The sequence below is a fragment of the Palaemon carinicauda genome, chromosome 2 (genome assembly GCF_036898095.1).
Source record: "Palaemon carinicauda isolate YSFRI2023 chromosome 2, ASM3689809v2, whole genome shotgun sequence".
Taxonomy (NCBI): Eukaryota; Metazoa; Arthropoda; class Malacostraca; order Decapoda; family Palaemonidae; genus Palaemon; species Palaemon carinicauda.
The window spans coordinates 119,493,955-119,518,763 of record NC_090726.1 but is presented as its reverse complement, the minus strand read 5'-3'; the positions used below and the strand labels follow the sequence as shown (position 1 = coordinate 119,518,763).

The 24,809-nt window shown below is 38.6% G+C and overlaps 1 protein-coding gene across 4 annotated transcripts in view; it reads left to right on the top strand.

Annotated features, from left to right (window-relative positions):
• LOC137626633 (putative glycerol kinase 5) overlaps nucleotides 1–24,809 on the top strand; it is a 512,079-nt gene that overhangs the window by 379,898 nt on the left and 107,372 nt on the right. For all 4 annotated transcript variants that reach the window (XM_068357673.1, XM_068357669.1, XM_068357663.1 and 1 more), the window contains exon 8: nucleotides 13,947–14,073. In XM_068357673.1, the coding sequence (XP_068213774.1) occupies nucleotides 13,947–14,073 (127 nt within the window). The remainder of the gene's footprint in view (nucleotides 1–13,946; nucleotides 14,074–24,809) is intronic.

Here is a 24,809-nt window from a genome sequence, read left to right as displayed (position 1 = left end):
GCTCCTGCTATGGTAGGAAAAAGCAAGGGTTTTACTAGGATGGTTGAGGATAAAATTGGGCACCCCATTCTAAAATTGCACAGCATAGTTCATCAAGAAAATGCTTGTTCCAAGATCTTGAGCTCTGATTTCAAAAAGGTGACAACTACTGCTTCATAAGTAGTAAATTATCTTGTTGCACACTCTTCTCTTATGCTCAACCAGTGTTGAGCTTTCCTTGAAGAGGTGGAAAGTGTATGAAAAGATATGCCCTTGCACTGCAGTGTTAAGTGGTTAAGCTGTGGGAAGGTATTTGAGAGATTTGTGGTGTGGCAGGATGTTTCAAAAACAAGCCCCACACCCTGAATCACACCTACTGACAATTGTCTCAACAAAACAAACTTTCCCCTTACGTTATCATAAACTGGACTCTTAGACTGAAGGGAAACAAAAAGAAAACATAACCTTAAAACTATATTATCAAAAACTAACACTTAAAACTAGAAATCAACTGCATCCAAAAAACTTAACACTAAATATACAATAAACACCATTCAAATAAACACAAAAAAACCTAACAAACTTAAAATTACACTGCACACCAACACCAAAATATGTATGTTTATATATTATATTTTATGGGACACCAACACTGTCCTCAACACAAAGCCGAACTGTCTTTTACGGCAAACTACCACTGTCAAAGCTTTGTGGTCAACACTCTACTGGGTGGCAATTTGCCACAACTACTTCCCTGATTGGGGTCGTGGTTATTATCATCATCATCAACAGGAATCGGAATTCCATTCGGTCCGGGTCATCAACAATTGGTCATATTCAGAGTAGCCGTATCAACTTTCTTATCATTAGCCAGGTCGTCAACAATCAATTCCACGTAAAAAAAAATCTCTCCAAAGGAGTATGTCTCTCCAAGGAGAAATTACAGTCTGCAAAATAAAAAAGAAAAACACTTACGAACACTCCTAGCTAACTAAACTATCGCACTATAATCAAAGATAAATAATAAACTTTCTATAATTCAGAATCACTCCTAGCAAAGATAAATGAATTGTACTTACTTTTGAAATAATTGAACATTTCCACGCTGGTAAAAAATATAAAGTAAATCCAGCATTCACACACACAACTACCTCTAGCAGCAGTCAAATCAAAAAGCCATTCACCCAAGACATTCACCACTGCCGTAACCTAACTAAAACATAAACAAACAATCTCATTTACACCAACAGTCTTTCTCACAACAAACAATCGATACACACTCTCTCTCTCTCTCTCTCTCTCTCTCTCTCTCTCTCTCTCTCTCTCTCTCTCTCTCTCTCTCTCTCTCTCTCTCTCTCTCTCTCTCAGGATTTGGCAAACAACAAAAAATGAAAATAGATAAAAATTGATCCTCCACAGTGGGATGCTTTGATGAAATCAAAATATTCTTATCAGAAAACAGCCAAGACTATCCTGAGCTGGAGGACAGTGATTGGATTGTGTAACTTATGTTTTTCTCAGATATAACTAAATATCTAAATGACCTCAATCTTCTCTTGCAAGGAGCAGGAAAAATAGCAATGATTTGTATGGTACTTGGAAGGCATTTGTTGCAAAGCTTGCAGTTTACTCAACAAATATCAAAACTGGTTCTTTCTGTTATTTAAAAAAAATTGAAGTTATTTACAATTCATCCTGTCAACACTAGTGATCTTCAGTTGTACATGCAAGAATTATGGTCTGAGTTCTTAACCAGATTTCAAAATTTCCAACACTTGGGCCCAGTGTTTTCATCTTTAATCAGACCAGATACCTTTAAATACAGTCTCTTGGATGTGACTCTCTTGGAATGAATGAAAACTGAGGTGTTGGCAATGCAGTTAATTGACTTTCAAGTCTCATGAATGCGATCAGCTAAGTTTAAAGATCTTTGAGGAATATAGGAAACTAGTGCGAATGATCGTGCAGCCTCTATTTTAAGGTTCTGGACATCACTGCCTGATAAATTCAATTGCATGAAGAAAATAGCTTTTGCACTGCTATCAGCTTATAGATATACATATACATGTGAGCAGATATTTTTGCATATGAAGCACATCCTCAGCCCCCATTGGAGCAGACTTGCAACGGATCACTCTGAGAGTTGTGTGAAACTCAAGGTGTCTAAATGTTCAATTGAAATTTCAACTTTCCCCTTTGGGAAGCAAGGGCAAGGATTTCATTGATATTCTGAGGTATAAATTTATAATATAACATATTTTTGTAGCAAAGAATACTAAATGCAACATTGCAAGAGCTATGGAAGAATTCATTCAACATTCTCCACTCTTTTAAGTCTCATAGACAAAGCCTAGGAGGAAGTACCATCTAGAACTATGAAATCTGAATATATGAAGTTGTAAGTTGTAATAGAAAAGTGCTTTGAAGGCTTTGAGCTTGAGCTTTTGGTCAAGAACATTGTTTTCTAGGGAATTCAATAAACCTGGACATCAGTCCAAGAAATTAACGGAAGAATACAGCATAGAGCTATCCACAGAGGAACTCCAAGACCATAAGTAAAAAGACCAGCAGCTGGTAACTAAGGAAGTGTTTTCAGTGGAGGAGGGAAGGGATAATATCCTTAGTCCAGTGATTAAATAAATCTGTGAGAAATGAGGAAATACAGATGTTTATGAAAAGATTTCACCTAGATAGGGCTGTAGCAAATAGCATCCTTAATGTTTTAATGAAAATGCAGTTGGTCATTTTAGACATTCTGAAACCTGGGAAGAAACAAATATCATTGGTCTTTTTTAACAAGAAAGAGCTCCGGTGACTTGAGAAGTAGCAGCAGCAAAGCGTTGAGACATTACAGAAGACTAGAAACATACTTACCCAACATTTTTATGGAAGGGGACTTCCCTTCAAACAGTAACACCTCGCCACCTTCTAATTAGGCTATCAATTCTCCTAATTATAGGGGGAAGTGGAGTTGAATTTTCATTTATTTTAACTATCTATTGTTTTTTTAAGGTTTTAGCAATGTAAATACTATAATCTGCATGTTCAAATGCTTTATGATAAAGCATATTTTTGGGCTCAAGCCATGTCGTCCTGATGGAAAGTTCATAATAGTAGCTTTCAAGGAATATATGAACTACAGTGATATTCCCAGAGAATTTACCTTTAGGTCTCCAGAATTCTAACTGCTGGCGCGAATATCCTTAACATTCTCTTAAGGATATCGCATAAATCAGGGGACGTATATCTTGATATAACACATAGCGATCTTCACCCCGAATAGCGTTTTTGCTTCGAGGGGAAAGAGTGGCAATTTCGGAAGGGGAGTCGTTATCAAGGTTACCCTATTTCCCATACTACTATTAAGTATCAATATGGCGCCATATTCCTAATATTGTAGCGAATTCGCACGGTGGTGTTCCCTGTTGATCTAATTTTTCAATCGATTCTGCGAGGATTATTATACAATCTTCAGCTTCTTTCGCCTCTGGAAAGTTGAGTATTGATTCTTTACAATGTATATATTTTAGCTCCTGTTTCACAGTGAAATTAGAGTAATTTATTGTGCTTAGGAGCAAGTCCTGTTACCGTAGGCGCCATGGGCGCTGTCGTTCGTTAGGCATGTGTTATTTAGTTAGTAGAACGACTTCCGGTTGAAATAGCATTAATTATGAAAGCTATTTAGGCATAAATAGCTTATGTAGGCCGGGCTCCTACATAACAGCTGTTTAGTGGCTGCCGGCGGCGTGCCGGCTGCCGGCGGGCATGACGGCTGCCGGCGGCCATGTTAGCTGCCGGCGGCTATGTTAGCTGCTGGGGGCTATGTTAGCTGCCGGTGGCCATGCTGGCTGCCGGCGACCATGACGGCTGCCGGCGTTCATGACGGCTGCCGGCGGCCATGACGGCTGCCGGCGGCCATGACGGCTGCCGGCGGCCATGACGGCTGCCGGCGGCCATGACGGCTGCCGGCGGCTATGGTAGCTGTCGGCAGCCAAGATGGCTGTTGGAGGGAAGTCTCTTCTGTCACCAAGGTTCTTCAGTCCTCCCTTGGACTGCTGGCCACAAGTCCTGTTGCCGGGGTACTAACCCGGCCGGTGGCATGCCGGCTGGGCCGGCGCCGATAGGTACTGACTCACCCGGCAGTATGCCGACTGTACCAGCGCTGCCGGGTACTAGCCTGACGGCTGGCACATGGCCGGCCGGACTATACTGGCGATGGTACTTGTGGTTGGATGGAAGCCTTCCATTTGAACCTTCTTTCTGCTGAAGGCAGTAAATTATATATTTACATCCTTATTTAGTGTATACATACACAGTAATAAGGCAGTCCTTCACTCCATGCTTTCTTTCTCTCTATCAGCTAGTATGCCGGCCGGACTGTGGTGCCGGCAGGGACTAGCTATGCCATCTATATGCCGGCTGAATTACAGTATATGTTTATATAGTAGTCAGTATATTTGCAGTATAGTATATACTGCAGATAGAAAACTATTGTATATATTATACTAGTAGTTATTTTCCATATCTAAGGTATCCTTGCCCAGGTGTTTGCTGAGACCAATTCTATATTGAAAGAAAAGAATTTCTTCAATACTTTGATTAGAAATCAATTTACGTTTTACCTTACAATATTAAATAATTGAGAAGGGCCAGTGGTAGTACACTTTCTATCCTTAAAGGTTAGAACCCTTATCTTTGAGCTTCCCTGATCAGGAAACTCTATGGTTTTAATATTGGAAGGGAAGGTCACAGCAAATGGGCTGGGTGGGATACAAAAATATGTGTCTTGTCTTTTTCCTAGTCCAGTCGGCGTCATGCCGGCTGGACCGTGCCGCCAGATGCTAGCCATACCGGCAGCACACTGGCTGAACTACAGTATATAATTATACAGTAGCCAATATTTTGCAATATAGTATATACTGCAAACAGTAAAACTATAGTATTATTATACAGTAGTTAATTTCTAACATATCTTGGGTACCCTTGTGCAGGCTTCTGCTGAGACTGAACCTATATTGAAAGAATAGAATTCCTTCAATACTCTGATTGGAAATCAGTTATCCTTACCCCACAGTATTATATAATTAGAAGGGGCAGTGGCAGTGTACAATTTTTCTATCCCTAGGGGTTAGAACCCTTTCGTTCGAGTTGCCTTGATAAAGGAAACTCTTTATATTTAATACTGGGGGGAGGTTACAGCAATTGCTTGCAAGGGATACACAAGTATGTGTCTCTCACTATTCCTTCCCACTTACTATCCTAAGCTACAATAATTAAAAGATGACTATTACATATTGCTTATCAGGTGAGATAAACAATTGTATACTCATTCTGCTTTCCTTTCTTTACAGGAGGAACCCCAGGTGAAATGTGTTGCAGTCTTCTGCAATATTAAGAGTAAGTACTTTTACGGTCATAATGCATGCAGGTTTCATGCCCCCTGCAATATTATTTCCGAATCCCTGCAATATTGGGACCCCCAAGTTTGCAATATCTGTCGGACATTAGTGTCCGAAGGTTTTGATAATCCTAAGTCAATGGAGTCTGGGGATGCGGCACGTAAGAAACTACGCAAATGGGTCAGAGGGTTCCAGAAGATCTCTCCGGGACCATACCTACCTAACGATAGGATGCGTAGCTTACTGTTCCCGAAAGCAAGTAGTGAAATAATGGTGCCCCAGGCACGATTCGCACCTCCCTGCGTCCAGATAGCCATCGGGACAGAGGGCAGGAAGGCACCCCTGGAAGAAGATGACGATGTCGTGTCGGAATTGCTTCCGTCTGTGCCGGCCCTGGAGTCGTTAACCTCTACGTCTTCACCTTCTACCCCTCTATTAGACAAAATGGGCCAGTTACTAGCCCATCTCACAAGTCTAATGGAAAACTTTCGCAAACAAGGCGAAACAAAGGAAGCAAAACTCAAGATAGAGCTCCTTGAAGCTCCATTAGTCGCTTCCCGAGAGTCATACAAGCGACCCAGAGACCAAGACCTCCCGACATGCTCCAAAACCAATCCCTGGAGGTATGCGGAGCTTATACCGATTTTAAACGGCAAACTCTACATCTAAGAGAAGATGGGAGCTGTTCCTTTAGACGAAATCCAGTTTTGGCCAAGCTTTAACGCTTTCCTGGATTGCTTCATTTGACTGAAGGACGAACCAACGTCAGAAAAAGAAACAGAACCGAAGGAAGTCATGGTTCTCGACCATGATAAGGCAGAGGCCCTCTTGTCAAGTAGCCTGAGAAAGGCGGGTTACTCGGTGTCGAAAATGTTCACACTAAGTAAGAGGCACCCTACCTTTCTTGCTCCTGCTTCAATAGCATTCCCCTTTACGTGGAAGGCATTTAAATCTGTTACCAAGGCAGTGGAGGGAGGCAAACCATGTCCTGCACTTGAGGAGTGCAAGCCTGTCACTAGCCTTACCCGTGCAGGAGAAGGATTGGAAAGAAGTCCACTTAACCTTTTCAGTAGGGAAACTAGACTCGAACATCGCTGAACGACAGTTTAGCAAGAATCTCCCTAAAGAGTTTCTTTTGTGCAAGGAACAAGAGACAAAGGAGAGACTTGCGGCCTCCTTATCCCTGCAGAACTGCATAGAGATGTGTTCAGCCCATTGAAGTACCCCAGACATGCTCATGGTCTTGGCCAAAATGCATATGGCCACCTTAGTAAAAGACCTATATGCCTTTATGAAGGCTAGGAGAGCCAGTAGGGAGTTCGTGTTTGCTGCCGCAACAGTGAAACATGAACCCAGGAAGCTGATATCTTCCAACATCTGGGGTAAAGACCTCTTCCCAAACGAGGTAGTCAAAGAGGTAATCGAGAAAGCCACCACGGAGAATAGGAACCTTCTCTAGAAGTGGGGCATCTCTTTAAAGAGGAAGTCTTCCACGGATGTGGGTCCCCAACCTAAAAGGAAGACGAAAAAGTCTAGACTTTTTCCTCGGTCTGCTCAACAACATCCCACAGTTTCTATGACCGCTGTGCCCCAGGCAGGGGGTTGAGGAGGTAAACCTTCTGATCAGTCGAAGCAAAGAGACGCTTCTGGTAGGAGGGAGGTTCCAATAGGATTGTTGGACCTTCAATCCTTGGGGCCAAGGCCTAGTCAAGATTGAACTAGGATGGAAAATAGACATGCCTCCACTATCATTTCCTCAACTCTTCCAACACTCCAACCCCGTTTTAGAAGAGTATACCCTATAGCTCTAGAGCATACAGGTGATAAGGAAAGTAAAGTCCATCGAATTCTAGGGAAGGCTGTTTTGTGTTCCCAAGAAGGACTCAGGAAAACTCAGAGTCATTCTGGACTTGTTGCCACTCAACAAGTTCAAAAGAAACAGCAAGTTCAGGATGTTAATCCTTCTACACCAGTGGTTCCCAAACTGTGGTACGCGTACCACTAGTCGTACTCGAGGGCCTTCTAGGTGGTACGCGAACACTTTCGGGGTCATGAACGTGGAGAGCAAACGCTACGGAATGTTCGAACTCCTAACTACCCTTGAGACGGAGCCCACTGATGAATTTGCCCAAGAAATCTTCCATCACCTCTCACTGCTCAAGACTGAATTGAAGCATTACTTTCCGGACGTGACATGTTGTGCCTACGTCGCCAGTCCGTTCTCCGTTGATCCAGCCGATCTGCCTGTTGGGACCGGGGAACAAGAGGAACTCATAGATATCCAGGCTGACGAGACAGCAAAGACGAAGCCCACAAAATGCTCTCCTTTAAACTTCTGGGTGAGCATGGCCTCCTCGTACCCGACGCTAGCCCGTCACGCTGTTCCCCAGCTACTGATTTTCCCCTTGACGTGGGAGTGCGAGCAGGGGTTCTCAGCCTTCATGGCCATCAAGTCGAAGAGCCGGAACCGTCTTGCTGCGCCCGGGCATGATTTCCGATGTGCTGTGAGCAAAGTCATGCCCCGCATTGACCAGCTGGTGGAGAAGAAGCAGATACAGCCCTCGCATTGAGTTGTTGTTTTCTTAGTTAATTTGCGTGTTCTATTTTTACAATTATTGAAATAAAGTGGTATCTGATCGAATTTAGTTTCTCTGGAACCAGGTGGTACGCGGCGACTGTACGGGACCTCAAAGTGGTACTCGATCACAAAAAGGTTGGGAATCACTGTTCTACACATAAGGACCCTATTACAAAAAGGGGTGTTCACAGTCTTGATAGATGTGACAGGTGTTTATTGGCAGCTTCTAGTCAGTCGCCGCCTCTCCTCCTACCTAGGATTCAGGTTACAGAAGAAAGAGTATGTCCTAAGAGCCATACTCTTCGGACTAAACACAGTCCTAATTATCTTCACGAAATTGGCAGACGCAGTCATACAAGAACCATGCCTAGAAACGGTTCAGGTAACAAGGTACCTGAACGAAAGGCTGGTGCGGGCAGCACCCGAAGCGGCTGGTCTGCAAGCATCCAAAGAAGTAATTCAGTTCCTGAAACATCGGGAATGCAAAATCAGCTTCAAGAAGTCTCGATTCTCTCCAGCTCAAAGGTTTCAATAGCTAAAAAACTATCGGAACCTGAGGTCACACTGGCTCTCCTTTCCCTTTGGGATGTAGAAGGAGATCGCAGGGTTGGTCAAGAGACTACGGTAATCCGTCAGGATTTCAAGACGCTAACAGGAGAGAGTACTGAACTCTCTCCAGTTCGCAGCACAGCTGTAAGATGCGTTAAGAGTCTGGAGAGGATACGCATCAAACGCTCGAAGAAATCTAAAATGACCGATATCGGTCTTACCTCGCTTTTCAACCCATGGACGAAGGCCAAAAGCCTATTGAGGACCGTGCCCTTGCATCTACCTCGACTATCGAAGATCATCCGCATGGATGCCTCGATGGAAGAATGGGGAGTTCACTCCCATCATAGGAAAACCCAAGGGACTTGGTCATCTCTACTCAAGGCCATTCTCATCTACCTTTTGGAAGCCATAGCAGTCCTGTTGAGGTTGGGGAAACTCTCTCCACGCAGATCAGGCCTTCTCAGGCTGATCTGGGACAACGAAGTGATAGTGAGGCGTCTGAACCGGCAAGGCTCGAGATCGTCCCATATAGTCTAGGTGATGTTAGCCATCCCTTACCTAAAGAGATGGCTCCTATCAGCAGTTCATGTACAAATAATCCGCAATGTGACAGTGGATGCCCTACTCAGGCTCAAGCCGATAGAGTCAGAAAGGTCCAAAGACGCAGACCCATTCTCTCCCAGATGGGAACAAGTCCCCGAACTGCAGATCGACCTCTTCGTGACGAGCGTCATCAAGAATCTACCTTGATATGTAGCCCCATACGAGGATCCTCTAGAGGAGATAACGGACACCATGTCTCTAGTATGGAATGGATGGACCCAGAAATTCCTGTTCCTTCCATCCAATCTCCTGCTGAAGGTCCTCAACATGCTGAGATCCTTCCCAGGAAAGGCAGCTCTAGTGGCTCCCAAATAGTCCAAGAGCAACTGGTTCCCTCTAGTGAGGGAACTGAGGCTGAGTCTGGCCCTTGTACTGAACCCAGCACTGTCTCAGTGGGTTCAGAAGTTAATTGTCTTCGATTCATCACAGAGAGCCCAAACCCTTCATTTCATGATTTTCCCGCCCTAGCGGTTAAGAAAAGATTTGTGATCTCAGAAGGCATTATAGACTTCCTAGAAGAATACAAGTCTAAGTCAACTAGAAGACAATATGAGTCATCTTTGAAAAAGTGGGTTGCTTTTGTTAAAGCAAAAGGACCGAAAGAAATTTCAATAAACTTCTGTCTGTTCTTCTTTATCCACCTTCATAATCAAGGTCTGGCCGCTAACACGATAACTACATGTAAGTCAGCCTTAACTAGACCTCTTCTATATGCCTTTCAAGTGGATCTGGCGAATGAAATCTTTAATAAGATCCCAAAGGCATGCGCTTGGCTTAGGCCTGCAGCACCTCCGAAGCCCATCTCATGGTCTTTGGACAAGGTCCTACATTATGCCTCATCTGTGAACAATGAAGATTGCTCTCTCAAGGATCTAACCCAGAAGGTTATTTTCCTGTTTGCTATAGCCTCAGGGGCTAGAGTTAGTGAAATAGTAGCCCTATCAAGAAATGAGGGCCACATTCAGTTCACAGAAGTGGGAGAACTGACTCTCTTTCCTGATCCAACCTTTCTTGCCAAGAACGAGCTACCCACTAAAAGATGGGGTCCCTCGAGAATCTGCCTTCTGAAGGAAGATATCTCTCTGTGTCCAGTAGAGTGTCTAAAGGTCTATCTTCGTAGAACTTCAGACTTCAAGGGAGGACAGCTCTTCAAAGGAGAAACCTCTGGATTAAACTTATCCCTAAAACAACTGAGGGCGAAGCTCACTTACTTCATTCGCAGAGCAGATCCTGACAGTACAGTGAACCCTCGTTTATCGCGGTAGATAGGTTCCAGTCGCGGCCGCGATAGGTGAAAATCCGCGAAGTAGTGACACCATATTTACCTATTTATTCAACATGTATATTCAGACTTTTAAAACCTTCCCTTGTACGTAGTTCTGTTAACAAACTACCCTTTAATGTACAGAACACTTAATGCATGTACTACAGTACCCTAAACTAAAACAGGCACAAATATTAAAGGTGATTTTATATCATGCATTTCCTAAACACGCTAAAAAGCACGATAAAAAATGGCAACCAATGTTTTGTTTACATTTATCTCTGATCATAATGAAGAAACAAACTGGAGGTAGAGCTTTGCTTATTACCCAGACATATTTCCCATACTTTTCCCTTAGAACTACATCACATCTTCCTACTTTAGATATATATATATATATATATATATATATATATATATATATATATATATATATATATGTGTGTGTGTGTGTGTATATATATATATATATATATTTATATGTATACACATATACATACCTACATATATACATAAATACATGCATACATATATATATATATTACTGTATATATATGGGTTATGGAAAAAATCCGCGAAGTGGTGAATCCGCGATGGTCGAACCGCGAAGTAGCGAGGGTTCACTGTACACCTGCAGGTCATGATCCGAGAAAAATTGCTTCATCACTAAACTTTTTTCAGTTTATGGAATTTGAGCGTCTTCGCTCATATACTGGATGGAAATCATCCAGAGTGTTCTACAAATACTATGCTAAGCAAATCCATGAACTGAATCATTATTAGGTAGCGGCAGGTAGTGTATTAAAACCTGTCGTCTAGTACTGCGATGAACAGTTAATTGATTGGGATTATCAATTAGGGTGAAAAGGTGTTGACACTTCCAGTGTGATACCTTTTAAGTGAGTGTCACCATGGTGACACTAAGTGTATTCAAAATCTCAGGTGTGGAATTATACAGAAAACACTTGTTCCGTGTGTACGTAGTACAGTGTTGATAGTATACAACATTTACAGAAATTACAAAGGAAAATTTATTAAAATTTTTCAGTTTTAGAGTGGCACTCATCATTTCTTCCCTTTCAAGAAAGGAAAAATAATTTCTGTATACATTGCACGTATAATTCCTTTAACATGTTACATTCGTTTCACTCGTTATTCCATTTAGTAATTTATTACAAATAAATCTCTATTAGAATGTAATTGCGTCCTTTTTCACCCTGCTATTTGCACATTAAAGATGCCAGAGTTGTTTTACTTACTTATTTAGTAAACCTCATATCATTGTATGCTTACAAACAATGGATATAGTTGACACTGATATTGTTCCGACAAAATATACAAACCGTGAGACCGTTTGTATATCTGGTGGATACTTGTTTGTTCATATAATATATGCTAACCTTGAGGCCCCTTATTTACTGTCTAGTATGACTCTTCCCTGTAGGGGGCAGGAAGCACTAATATTGTCTATGATTAGTGGTAATGACGGATAACGGTAACATCATTTGTCTCAATGGTCCAGATGACCATAGAAAAATTGTCCCAAGGTTAAGGCACTTATGAAAATCCACAGATACAGTACTTTTTAGTGATTCTCTGGTAAACTTCCATCAGGACGACATGGATTGAGCCTAAAAAACGGATCTATTTTTGGGTGAGATAGCCATGTCGTCCTGATGGACCCAACTTCCTTTTCTATAGAAAAGGCCTTGGCAGAATCCCTCCCGAAACTACTATATCTGTAGCACCATGCTAAATGCTACAAGGAATGACTGCCATCTTGAATATGGCTCCATCTTGATACTCAATAGTAGTATGGGAAATAGGGTAACCTTGATAACGGCTCCCCTTCCAAAATTGCCACTCTTTCCCCTCGAAGCGAAAATGCTACTCAGGGTGAAGATCGCTATGTGTCGTATCAAGATATACGTCCCCTGATTTATGCGATATCCTTAAGAGAATGTTAAGGATATTCGCACCAGCAGTTAGAATTCTGGAGACCTAAAGGTAAATTCTCTGGGAATATCACTGTAGTTCATATGTCCCTTGGAAACTACTATTATGAACTTTCCATCAGGATGACATGGCTATCTCACCCAAAAATAGATTTTTTGCTTCGCTCAAAATCCGTTTTTGGGGTCTAAAACTTATTAGCTATATTTGCAGTAATTCTTGTGGAGAAAATTGACTATCAAAACCAATCAGAGTTCGAAGGCCCTTCTAAAATTAGTCAAGTATAATTGCAGAGGTTCCACTATACTTAGGAAATCCAATCAGTGTAAATAGATTAGCATACCCAGCATAAGGAATAAGCTTGTTTTCAGGGCAAACCACAAGTTGCACATATATATATATATATATATATATATATATATATATATATATATATATATATATATATATATACATATACATATACATATACATATATATATATATATATATATATATATATATATATATATATATATATACATTAGTGGGGCAAAAACACTATCCTGAGAACTACCAGAGATTACATTTCTAGAGTCACCATACTGCCCATGAATAACTATTTCCAATCTATTAGTTAAGAAATCAGTAACAATTAAGAAATGCTCCCTCAACTTCCTTCTGTCTGAAGTTTGAAAACGGGTTTCATGATTATCATGTTCAAAAGATGCACCTTTCATCCTTATCTCTGTGTTAGGTAGAAAACAACTCACTGCCTCCTTTGCTACAGAAGAGCCTGATGAAATTCAAGAAATGTTTAGGGACTTTAACCCAGTAACATAGCACTCTTCCCTCTGATAACAAAATTACCTCCTATCAAGTTCAGTATTCTTGGTTTCAAGACATTGTATTCCGAGTAGCTCTTCAACTTTATCTCATGCTAAGGTAATATACTAATCAAACTTACCTTTCCTTCTTGCTTGATTATTATTGCTGACTTCATGGCCCAGTTATATTGAGATAGAGTCACTATCAAGACAGGGCTTACCAGGTATATCAACACCCTTCACTCCAAACTGCACTTATTACACATTTTACAATTGAAAGATATTCAGTTTATTTGCCATGGTTTTTACTGTTCATTTGAGCAACATTCAGTTTCTTCATGTCTTATATTTTACTCTCTTTGGGAAAAATAATATAGGATATCTATACCACAGGCACTGGATATTCTTGAAGTTCATTAACTCTCTGCCTCTCATTATTATCTATATACAACTCAATTACACAAGAATATTGAAGAGCTAGATCTGCCAACATAAATAGCAGCCCAGCATAATTAAAGTAATTTCTTTTTTTTTATTTTCACACTAATATCACAAGTAAGGAACTCCTACTGATGAGGTTTATTCGTCACATAAGAGCCTTGGTAAATTCTTCTTTTGATTACTAAGTCTCGGCTAAAACCGTCATGTTCGGGGCAGCATAGCATAAGAAAAACTTGAGGTTTCTGTTTGAAAGCATTTAGATTATTTAAAATTATATATTTTGAAGGTAGGGGGATTTTATCCATATTATTATTAATAATATTCATTACCAAACGTATTTATCAAAATCTTATAAAATAATTTTTCAAAAGGTATCTGATCAAGGAGCATCGCTGTTTGGTATGTGTCGATTTCGAAAAGGTGATGTCAAGATCACGCTCGGTACGGGCTCATTCCTTAACGTCAACACTGGAAATGAAGCACATGCCTCCATTAATGGTTAGTTGATTTTAATGTCTATGTGAGCATATGCATATAATTTTATGATGTTTTTGCAATATTTACAGATAATTTCTCTTATATGGATTTTTAATGCCATCCTGAATTCTTGTTTGTGTAACCACAACCCCATCACTCATGTATGGCTATATGTAGGTTCTTATCAAATTATATAATCTTTTGTCATGCAGGCAGGAAAATTAGTACATTATGAACAATGCATGTTCTACCTGGAGCCTTCAGGACCATTATATCACCCACTCCACTTTTCAAATGTCTCCCAACTACTGCATGATTGCCAGTAGCCCAGTATTCATTATTATTCATAACCAGTGATTTTTATGTGTTATATTGGATGGGCACAGCTGGAATAAAACTGTTTTAAAGTGAGGGAGCTACAGAGGAATAAAGTTTTTGGAACCTCTATTTAAGATAGAAAGAAGTGGACGTAAAACTAGGTGTGCAGCTAAAATTAACACCCTTGCCTTCTCCATCATAAGGCTCAATATTACCTGTACGTACACGAAAAGACACATTTAACATGTACCAATATTCATTATGTGCTCTCAAGCATTATTTCCAGGTGTTGCATATAAGCAGAATAATTCATGTCTCATTAATATGATATGGCACCATTGTATTAGCATTGGTAACACGTACTTATTGTTTCCATGACGCACTGTCTTGTTCGTCCCGATCTCTTATTGATAAGTTATCTTCCCATTGTTCCCAAGGACCGTATGTTTCTCGTAATAGACATTAAGAACCTACTTTTAAAGTTGCATCCTTGCCCCAAATATTAAGGCTAAGGAAGTTACCAACACGTACACTACCCAATATTCCAAAAGTTATATTCCACCTCTTCTTCTTACAACATTATTAGTTCCTCTGTATTGCAGGGTTGGCTGTACCAGCCATCTTTCTTCATCTTTTTTTTTTTTTTTATTACTTGCTTCTTCTGCCCCTAGTCTCACCCCACCCATATCCCTCCTCACCACATACATCATTTTGATCCTTTGACATTACACACTCCCCCTACCTATAACTGGCATGTTCTATATCTCTTGATTGGTTTCATGCCCTCCCTTCTTATTACATGGCTATAGTATCTCAAATGAGCTTTCCTAGGCTGAGCTATTACATTACAGACAAGAGTATACCACACATTCTTCTTATATCCAGACTTTTCCTCCTTTCCAATAGTGACATTCCAGCAATCTATCTCACCATCTCCATCTTGAATCTTTCCAGCAGTCTCTCTTCACTCCTCTTAAGTACCTAAGTTTCTGCCCTATATGATGAGGAAGGCTTTTTGCCGACTTATAAATCTTCCTTCTGAGTCTTAACGGCATTTTCTTGACATAAAAAAAAACTCGTCTCTCCATTTCCAACATGCTTCTTTCACTCTGTCTCACCACTTTCTCAGTTCCTCTCTCTTCTGTTATTATTGATCCCAAGTACTTGAATTCGTTGTTCTGTTTTTGCACTGTATCATCCCACTTGAATGTATACTTCTCTGTGTCCTTCTATACTAATCATTATCTCTGTCTTTGCAATGTTCTCTTTCAATCCTTTCCTTTCTGGGGCTCCTTTCCATGCTAAAAGCCTTTCTTTCAGTTCTTCTTCTGTGTCTGCTGTAATGATTAAATCATCTGCAAACACTAGTTCCCACAATTCTTCATTCTTTGATTCTCATGACAAAGTGTCTATAACAATGAAGGACAGGAATGGACTTGGAACAGTTCCCTGAGGGAGACCAACCTCCACTAGAAATTCATCAGTCTGCCCATATTTTTTTCTGTACAGTGATTCATGGCCCCTCATACATCATCCTTACTAGCATTACCAACTTTTACTATACTTCTCTCTTTCTCAAACACCAATAGACTAACTTTCTTGGAACCTCTATATTCCTTTTCAAGATCCACAAAACACATGCGAACTTTTCTGTTTTTTTTACTAAATACTTTTCATGAACTTGTCTTACTATAAAGATAACATTCACTGTGATCTTTCCTGTAAATAAATCCAATCTTGTGCTCCTATATATATATATATATATATATATATATATATATATATATATATATATATATGTATATATATACATATATATATATATATATGTATATATATGTATATATATACATATATATATATATATATATATATATATATATATATATATATATATATATATATATACTGTATGTATATATGTGAGTATATATATATATATCATACTGTAGAGTATGGTTAGAGTCATAACAAATCTTATACAATATTCACAAAGAACTAACTTAATGATGGTGTTAGAGATTGATATAAAGATTGTGGATAAGGAATTTAATAGAGAGCAAGATTTGGCCTACAAGTTAAGAGGAGAGTCAGCAGGTAAAGACCAGATAGGAGATCAATACTCAAAACATGGTAGAACTAGAAAAGCACTCTGAGAGTGCAGACCTCCGCCACAGCAGTTTATTTATCTAAACCAGCTTGCCTTTCCCTGAATCAATTTAGACCACAGGTGTATTTGAAGTCTGTGTGACAACCTAAGGTAGGGTTAATTCGGTTGACCTTTTGCTCGACCTTGACCTTGACCTTAGACCTAAGACCTTTAACATTTTAATCACATCCACATCTCAACATAGAAATTAATCCCTGGAAGTTTTACTACTCTATGAGTAAAATTGTCACCAGGAAGTTGTTAACAAATAAAAATGGACAAACAGACAAACAGGGGCATAAACATAACTTCCACCCAACTTCGTTGGTGGAGGTATTGAAAGAATTAAAAATTGCAGGATGCATTGGTCACAAAATGTTTGAGAAGACTTTCTCAATAAGCCATTCTTTTTTTGTATTTATAGAAGAAACAGATTGGATATGTTTCTATAAAGTGAAGTTTAGTCAAGAATCACGACTAGAATTTTAAATTAGGTTTATTTAGTTGGAAACATTGCCAGTGCAAAGATCTGGATGAATGAAGAGCCACTGTTCTTGATCTACTTAAATCATACTTTGACTTTTGTTAGGGTTCACATTCACGATCCGTAATTTTTACCATGAACCAATTTTAGACAGATCTCTATTAAGGGATTCAGCAACCAGTGATGGAATCGATGGAAAGAGAGTAGCATTATCTGCATATGAAAGAAAATTGTTTTGTTGCCTAAACCACATATCATGTAAGTAGTAGGTTGGCCAGGGCACCAGCCACTTGTTGAGATATTACTGCTAGAGTTATTTGGTCCTTTAACTGGCCACGCCGTACTACATTGGATCCCTCTCTCTGGTTACAGCTCATATTTTCTTTCCTTATAAATACACCAACTAGTCTGGCCCATTCTTTCCACATTCTCCTCAGTCCTCATACACCTAACAACACTGAGATTACCAAACAATTCTTCTTCACCCAAGGGGTTAACTACTACACTGTAATTTTCAGTGGCTACTTTTCTCTTGGCAAGGGTAGAAGAGACTCTATAGCTGTGGTAAGCTGCTCTTCTAGGAGAAGGACACTCCAAAATCAAACCATTGTTCTCTAGTCTTGGGTAGGCACACTCTTCTATCTTATTTCTCTTCCTCTTGTTTGTCAAGTTTTTATAGTTTATATAGTTGAAAGTTTTCAAGGAAGTAATGAAAATTACAAGGTAGAGCATGCTATGTACTCCAGTATTGATAGTGATGTCAGAAGAAAAGCCAGGAATGACTGGAAAGAATATTTAGACAGTAAAGCAGATGAGGCTGACAAAGCTAGGAATTCAGAGAGTGGCTATGGTGTAAGAATTGCTCATAGAATTATCAATGAAATCTCGACTGGACAAAGAAGAAGCATATACCCATCAAAAAGAGAGATGGATCTGTTATAACAACAGAAGATGAAGAAAGACAACGTTGGATGGAACACTTTACTGAGGTTATATAATAGGAGATACGAAATGAATAATTTGATTGATATACGTGAAGCTGATGAAGAACTTGACGTGCGTATGAATGAATTCAGTGTGTTTGAAGTCGAAGCTATCATTAAAAACTCAAATAGATGGCAAGTCCCTGGATACGATGGAATAACTACCGAGATGATACTGGCCGAAAGTGAAGTGACTTCCAGAATACCTTCAAGATTATTTTGTAGAATGTGGCATGAAGAGGTAAAACCTGATGAATGGGAGTTAGGAGTGTTGGTGGAATTGGAAAATGAAGGAAACCTGACTGATTGCAATCATTACAGAGGCGTAAATGTCAGTTGTTATGAAAATATATAGTATGCTTATTCTAAAGAGATTGATGAAAAGCTGAGAGATTAACAAGCAGTATTTAGAAAAGGTAGAAGTTGCACTGACCTAATTTTCATGTTGAGATATGTTATACAGCAATGCGTAGAATATAGAAATCAACTTTTGATGGCATTTGTGGACTATGAAAGAGCCTTTGATAGTGTGCACTGGCCAATTTTATGTAGAGTCCTGCATCATTATGGAATTCCTTTTAAATAGATAAATCTGATTAAGTCTGATCATGGGCATAGCAAGTGCAAAGTTAATGTTGATGAAGTCTTATCAAAGGAATTTCCTTTGAGCAGAGGAGTACTCTGTAGAGAATGGTGATCTGGGGGCAGAAATAAACCACAGAATACAAGCAGGATGGAAGAATTGGAAAAAGTGCATGGAGTACTATGCGACAGGAAAATAAGGGTTAAGTTGAAAGGTAAAGTACACAGGACAGTTGTGAGACCGGCAATGATGTATGGAGCGGAGACGTGGGCAATAAAGAAGACAGAAGAGAATATGTATGTGGCAAAGATGAAAATATTGAGATGGATGTGTGGGGTGACAAGAAGAGATAAGATACGGAATGAGGTAATTAGGGGTACCACAGGACTTAAAAAACTATCAGATAAGATCTAAGAAAGTAGACTGAGGTGGTATGGTCATGTCACGAGAAGAGATGAACAGTATATTGGGAGGAGAGTGATGGAAATGGAGGTACAGGGAACGAGAAGGGGAGGGAAACCAAAGTGAAGGTGGGTGGACCTTATCAAGGATGAACTTCGATCAAAGGGATTAACTGGTGATGAGGTGTGGGACAGAGGTAGATGGAGAAAGCTGACCAGAAACATTGACCCCACATAGAAGTGGGAAAAGATGTAGACAAAGAAGAAGAAGAAGAGGAGTACTCCAAGGGAATGTGTTGTCACCTATGTTGTTTATCCTCCTCATGGATTTTATAATGTGTAGAACAGTCGGAGATGGTGGAGAAGGATTGGACTGGATTGGTGATAGGAATTTAGAAGATCTAGAGTATGCTGATGTTGCTGTCCTTGTTAGCAGAACACCACAGGATTTGCAATGCTTGCTTACCAGAATGCATGAAATATCACACGAGGTTGGGCTGAAGATAAATAGAAGAAAGACAGAGATGATGGGAATGGAGTATGCAATGGAAGATGAAATATCATTGGAGGGAGAAAGGATTTATGAGGTAGAACCATTCAAGTATTTAGGAAATATGATTTCCAATAAAAGGTCTTTAGAATTAGAGTTTAGTGAAAGATTGAAAAATGCAAATCAGACAATGGTTAGGTTAAGTAACATTTGGAAATCAAAAATTACATATAAAAATCAGACTATACATCAGTTTAGTGAGATCAGTGTTACACTATGGAAATGAGTCATGGTATGACAATGAAACAATCTCCAATAGATTTAGTAGATTTGAGAACAAAGCCCTCAGAAGGATATTGGGAGTTAAATAGCAGGACAGGATTAGAAATGAAACTATAAAAGATTACTCGAGTACCGTATGTGGATGAGATCATGATATGGGGTAGATGAAGAGGGTTTGGGTTTGCTCTTCGCACTCCCCAAGAAAAGATTAGCTCACCAAACGTTCACATGGGCTCCACAAGGCACTAGAAGAGTTGGAAGACCCAGGCCTACAGGGCTGAGGGCTATGAAGTGCAAAGTAGGAGATGACGAATGGAGAAGTATTGAATGAAAAGCTCAAGATAAAGACAACTGGAGAAATCTAATCGAGGCCATTTGTGTCAATAGGTTTAGGAGGAGATAAGGAAGATATGTATATATATATACATATATATATATATATATATATATATATATATATATATATATATATATATGTGTGTGTATATATATATATATATATATATATATATATATATATATATATATATATATACAGTTGACCCTTGGGGTACGGCGTCCCCAGCTTACGTTTTTTTTGCGATACGATATGGAATACGAAGTTTTTTTGTCCCCTTGTTACAGTATTTTCCCCACCTTACGGCATCAAATTTCAAAATTCAAACTTGGTGGTCGGTGCGCGTATGACTATGCGAGTCTCTCGCCTCACACCACGCTCATACGTCACTGCATACGTCATTAACATGCTGGTCTGCTATTGGTTGGCGTCACGGCGTCACTAAGATGCCAATATGCTATTGGCCGAAATCCCTCCCACAATGCCTGAGAGAGATGCTGCCTCTCTCTCTTTGTTAATCGCGCGCTCAGTTCAGAATCTTGTGCGTTTCGTAAAGACTTGATCTCGTGTGAGTGCTTGCGATATCATATTTTTGTGCATTTTAGTACTTAGTTCCAACTTTAATTCATTAGTCATGGGTCCCAAGACTGCTAGTGATGTTAAAGGGAGAAGTAAGAAGATGATTACTATGGAAACGAAACTGGAGATAATAAAGAAATACGAAAAAGGCATGCGCATCGTTACCCTCGCTAGTGCATATGGCCGTAACCAGTCAACGATTGGTACAATTATCAAGAACAAGGAAGCCATTAAAGCAAGTAAGTCTTCTAAAGGCATAACTGTCCTTGCCAGTGGAAGGACCTCAATCAATGACGAGATGGAGAGACTCCTACTATGGATTAAAGAAAAGGAAATCTCTGGTGATACACTCACGCAATCGGTAATTTCGCACAAGGCGAGTGCCATCTTCGCCGATCTCGTTGAAGCCCAGAGAGATGGCGGAGATGAAGGAATGTCGCAGCAAGCCTCCCAGAGTTCAAGGCTTCTCATGGGTGGTTTGATCGCTTTAGGAAGAGGACTGGTATTCACTCAATCATCAGGCATGGAGAGGCGGCCAGTTCTGACAAGAAAGCAGCAGACGAATTCCTCAAGAAGTTTGAGAAATTAATTTCCAGAGAAGGCTACATTTTCTCAGCAAGTATTTAACTGTAATGAAACTGGCCTTTTCTGAAAGAAAATGCCCCGTCGTACATATATCACAGCAGAAGAAAAGAAACTTCCTGGCCATAAACTGATGAAGGACAGACTTATCCTCGCATTTTGTGCAAATGCCAGTGGGGACTTAAAAATTAAGCCCCTACTGGTGTACCACTCAGAGAATCCTCGTGCCTTCAAGGCACAAAATATCACGAAGGATAGGCTCTCAGTATTTTGGAGGTCTAATGGCAAGGCCTGTGTCACGAGGACCATATTTACTGTGTGGGTAAACATCTGCTTCGGTCCTGCTGTCAAGAACTTTTTAGAAGAGAACAATCTTCCTCTAAAATGTCTCCTGGTACTGGACAATGCCCCTGCTCACCCTCCTGGCCTCAAGGCCAACATACATCCGGACTTCTCCTTCATCAAGGTTTTCTATCTGCCACCGAACACCACCCCTCTCCTCCAGCCTATGGACCAGCAACTGATTGCCAACTTCAAGAAGCTTTACACGAAGCATCTCTTCAGATTATGCTTCGAAGTGACCGAAAGCACTCAACTCACCCTCTGTGATTTTTGGAAGGGGCATTTGACATCGTTCAATGCCTGAAGATGATCGATAAAGCTTGGAATGAGGTTTCACGGCCCACCTTGAACTCATGGAAGAAACTGTGGCCAGCTGTTATGGCAGAACGCGACTTTGAAGGTTTCGAACCCTCACCTGAAGACGAGGCCATTGATGATCCTGCCCCTGAGGGTGATGTTGAGGAAATAATTTCAATCGGGAGATCCATGGAGCTTGTTGTCGATGAGGCTCACGTTGATAACCTTATCGAGGAGCACAGGGAGGAGCTTACAACTGAAGACTTGAAGGAGGTGGAGGCAATGCAGTTGACCATTATTCAAGAGGAGCAGCACTCTAGTAGTGGCGAGGACGGAGGAGAGACAGAAGAAACGACATCGGCAGAAATAAGGGAAGCTATCGGTTGGTATGAAAACCTTACTAGATTCGTTGAAAAAAAACACCCAGAAAAACTTCTCACAGGTCATCTTATGGAAAGTGTTAATGACAGGTGCATGAGTCATTTTAGAAATATTTTGAGGAGTCGTCAGAAACAGGCTTCTTTGGATAGATCTTTCTCCAAAAGAGAATTGTCAGAAAGCAAAGATGATATGAGTGATTCTAGGAAAAAAGCTGAAAAAGAGTAAAGCGAAGATGAAGTGCTACTGTATAAAGTTAAGTTCTAGAAAAAAAAATTCATAAAAAAATTTTCATAAAACAAAAATAATAATAAAAAAAAACATTTTTTATTTTAAATGTTTAATAAAGATAAATTTATTATTAAATGTAGCATAATTAGCATTGATACGTTTTTATATCTGCCGTCTCCTCCCCCCTCTGCCTCCACCCACTACCAGCTCAAGTCACGTCACTAATAAAGGTAAATATAATTTAATTTTTCCTTTACAGTGCAATATATATTTTTTATTTATAATGTTATTTAATTATATACTGTACTTGTATATTATATATAAGTAGTACAGTACTCACTATACTGTTTTGTTACTAATTTTTAATATGTATATAAAATTTTGATGTTTTTACCTGGGGTTTTGCACGCATTAGCTATTCTATTGCCCGCCATACATTTTCACCATATGATACCAACTCCGGAACGGATTAATGTCGTATGGCGGGGGCCTACTGTACCTTATATATATATATATATATATATATATATATATATATATATATATATATTATGTATATATATATATATATATATATATGTATATATATATATATATATATATATATATATATATATATATATATATATATATATATATATATATATATATATATATATATACATATATATATATATATATATATATATATATATATATGTATGTATATATATATATATGTATATATATATATATATATATATATATATATACATATATATATATATATATATATATATATATATATATATATATATATATATATATATATATATATATATATTCTTACAAAGCTGGTCTAGTGTAGAGTAAGTACAGTAGTTTATTAATGATTTTGTTTATATTTTATTTGTGCATTGAAGAGATGAAAATGAGTATCTCAAATGTAAATTTAAGTTTATTATGTAAATTACATAAGACTTTCGTTGTTAATTTCATTGTATTCTTTATTCAATTCAGGATGTGTAAATTTACGGTAAATTTAAAAACTTACTTTTTATTTTCACGTATTTGGTTACAAAGTCTTACGTAATTTGTTAAGAGTATTATGTGACCATACAAGATAGAAACAAGGGCTTATGTAATGTTTTTTTTATATATTTATATGAGGTATTGCGTCATATTTGTGAGAAGATACGCAGTTCTGATATTGTGCCATGTGCTTTGGAATATTCTCAAAAAAGTTAGTGATAGATCTTATCTCTTTTTATTTCGGGAACAAAAGGTGGGCGTAGCTAGCGGGGAGAGTCGTCTCGCAGGTGCGTTGGTATGCATCTGAAAGTTGCCTGAAGACACCGGATTTGCCTCTTGACATTTTTATGTTGTTGATAACTCAGATAATTCAGATTTAATTTCAAGTGAAACAAGTGATTGTATAATTTTCTTAAGTATTTCTTTTTTCTTAGTCTCAGGTTTATTCAGAATTATTATTTAAAGTCAAGTGGTTATATAATTTTCAGATCGTAACATTTTTGTCTTAATCTAAGTTTTGTTAAGACTTAATATTTTGAGTGATTTGTTTGTTTTATGTAAATTCTTTCAATTTTGTAATTTATATATAATATATTTATTTTTGTAAAGAGTATTATATCAATCATCAGTGTTTATTACAACCTCACTCGTATCTTGTAAAGAATCATAGTAAGTAATGGTGTTTAAATAATTCTTGAGAATGTTTACCCAGTTTAGTCTTGAGTGTACTTAAAAGACCTTTGGATATTCATTGTTTTATACATTGCTGTCTGGGAGTTATTTAACTGTGTCAAAGTTTGTGTATTAATATTTTCAAGTTTAATAGACTTAATGTAAAAGCAAACAGGTGAGTTTGGAATTTGAGAGGTTGTTTGGCTTGCCAGCTGTATATATATATATATATATATATATATATATATATATATATATATATATATATATATATATATATATATATGTGTGTGTGTGTGTGTGTGCATGTGTGTGTGTATGTATGTGTGTATATATATGTGTGTGTGTTTGGTGTATATATGTATATATATATAAATATATATATATATATATATATATATATATATATATGTGTGTGTGTGTGTGTGTATATATATATATATATATATATGTATATATATTTATATATATACAGTATATATATATATATATATATATATATATATATATATATATATATATATATATATATATATATATATATACATACATATACCAAGACACTTCCCCCAATTTTGGGGGGTAGCCGACATCAACAAATGAAACAAAACAAAAAAGGGGACCTCTATTCTCTACGT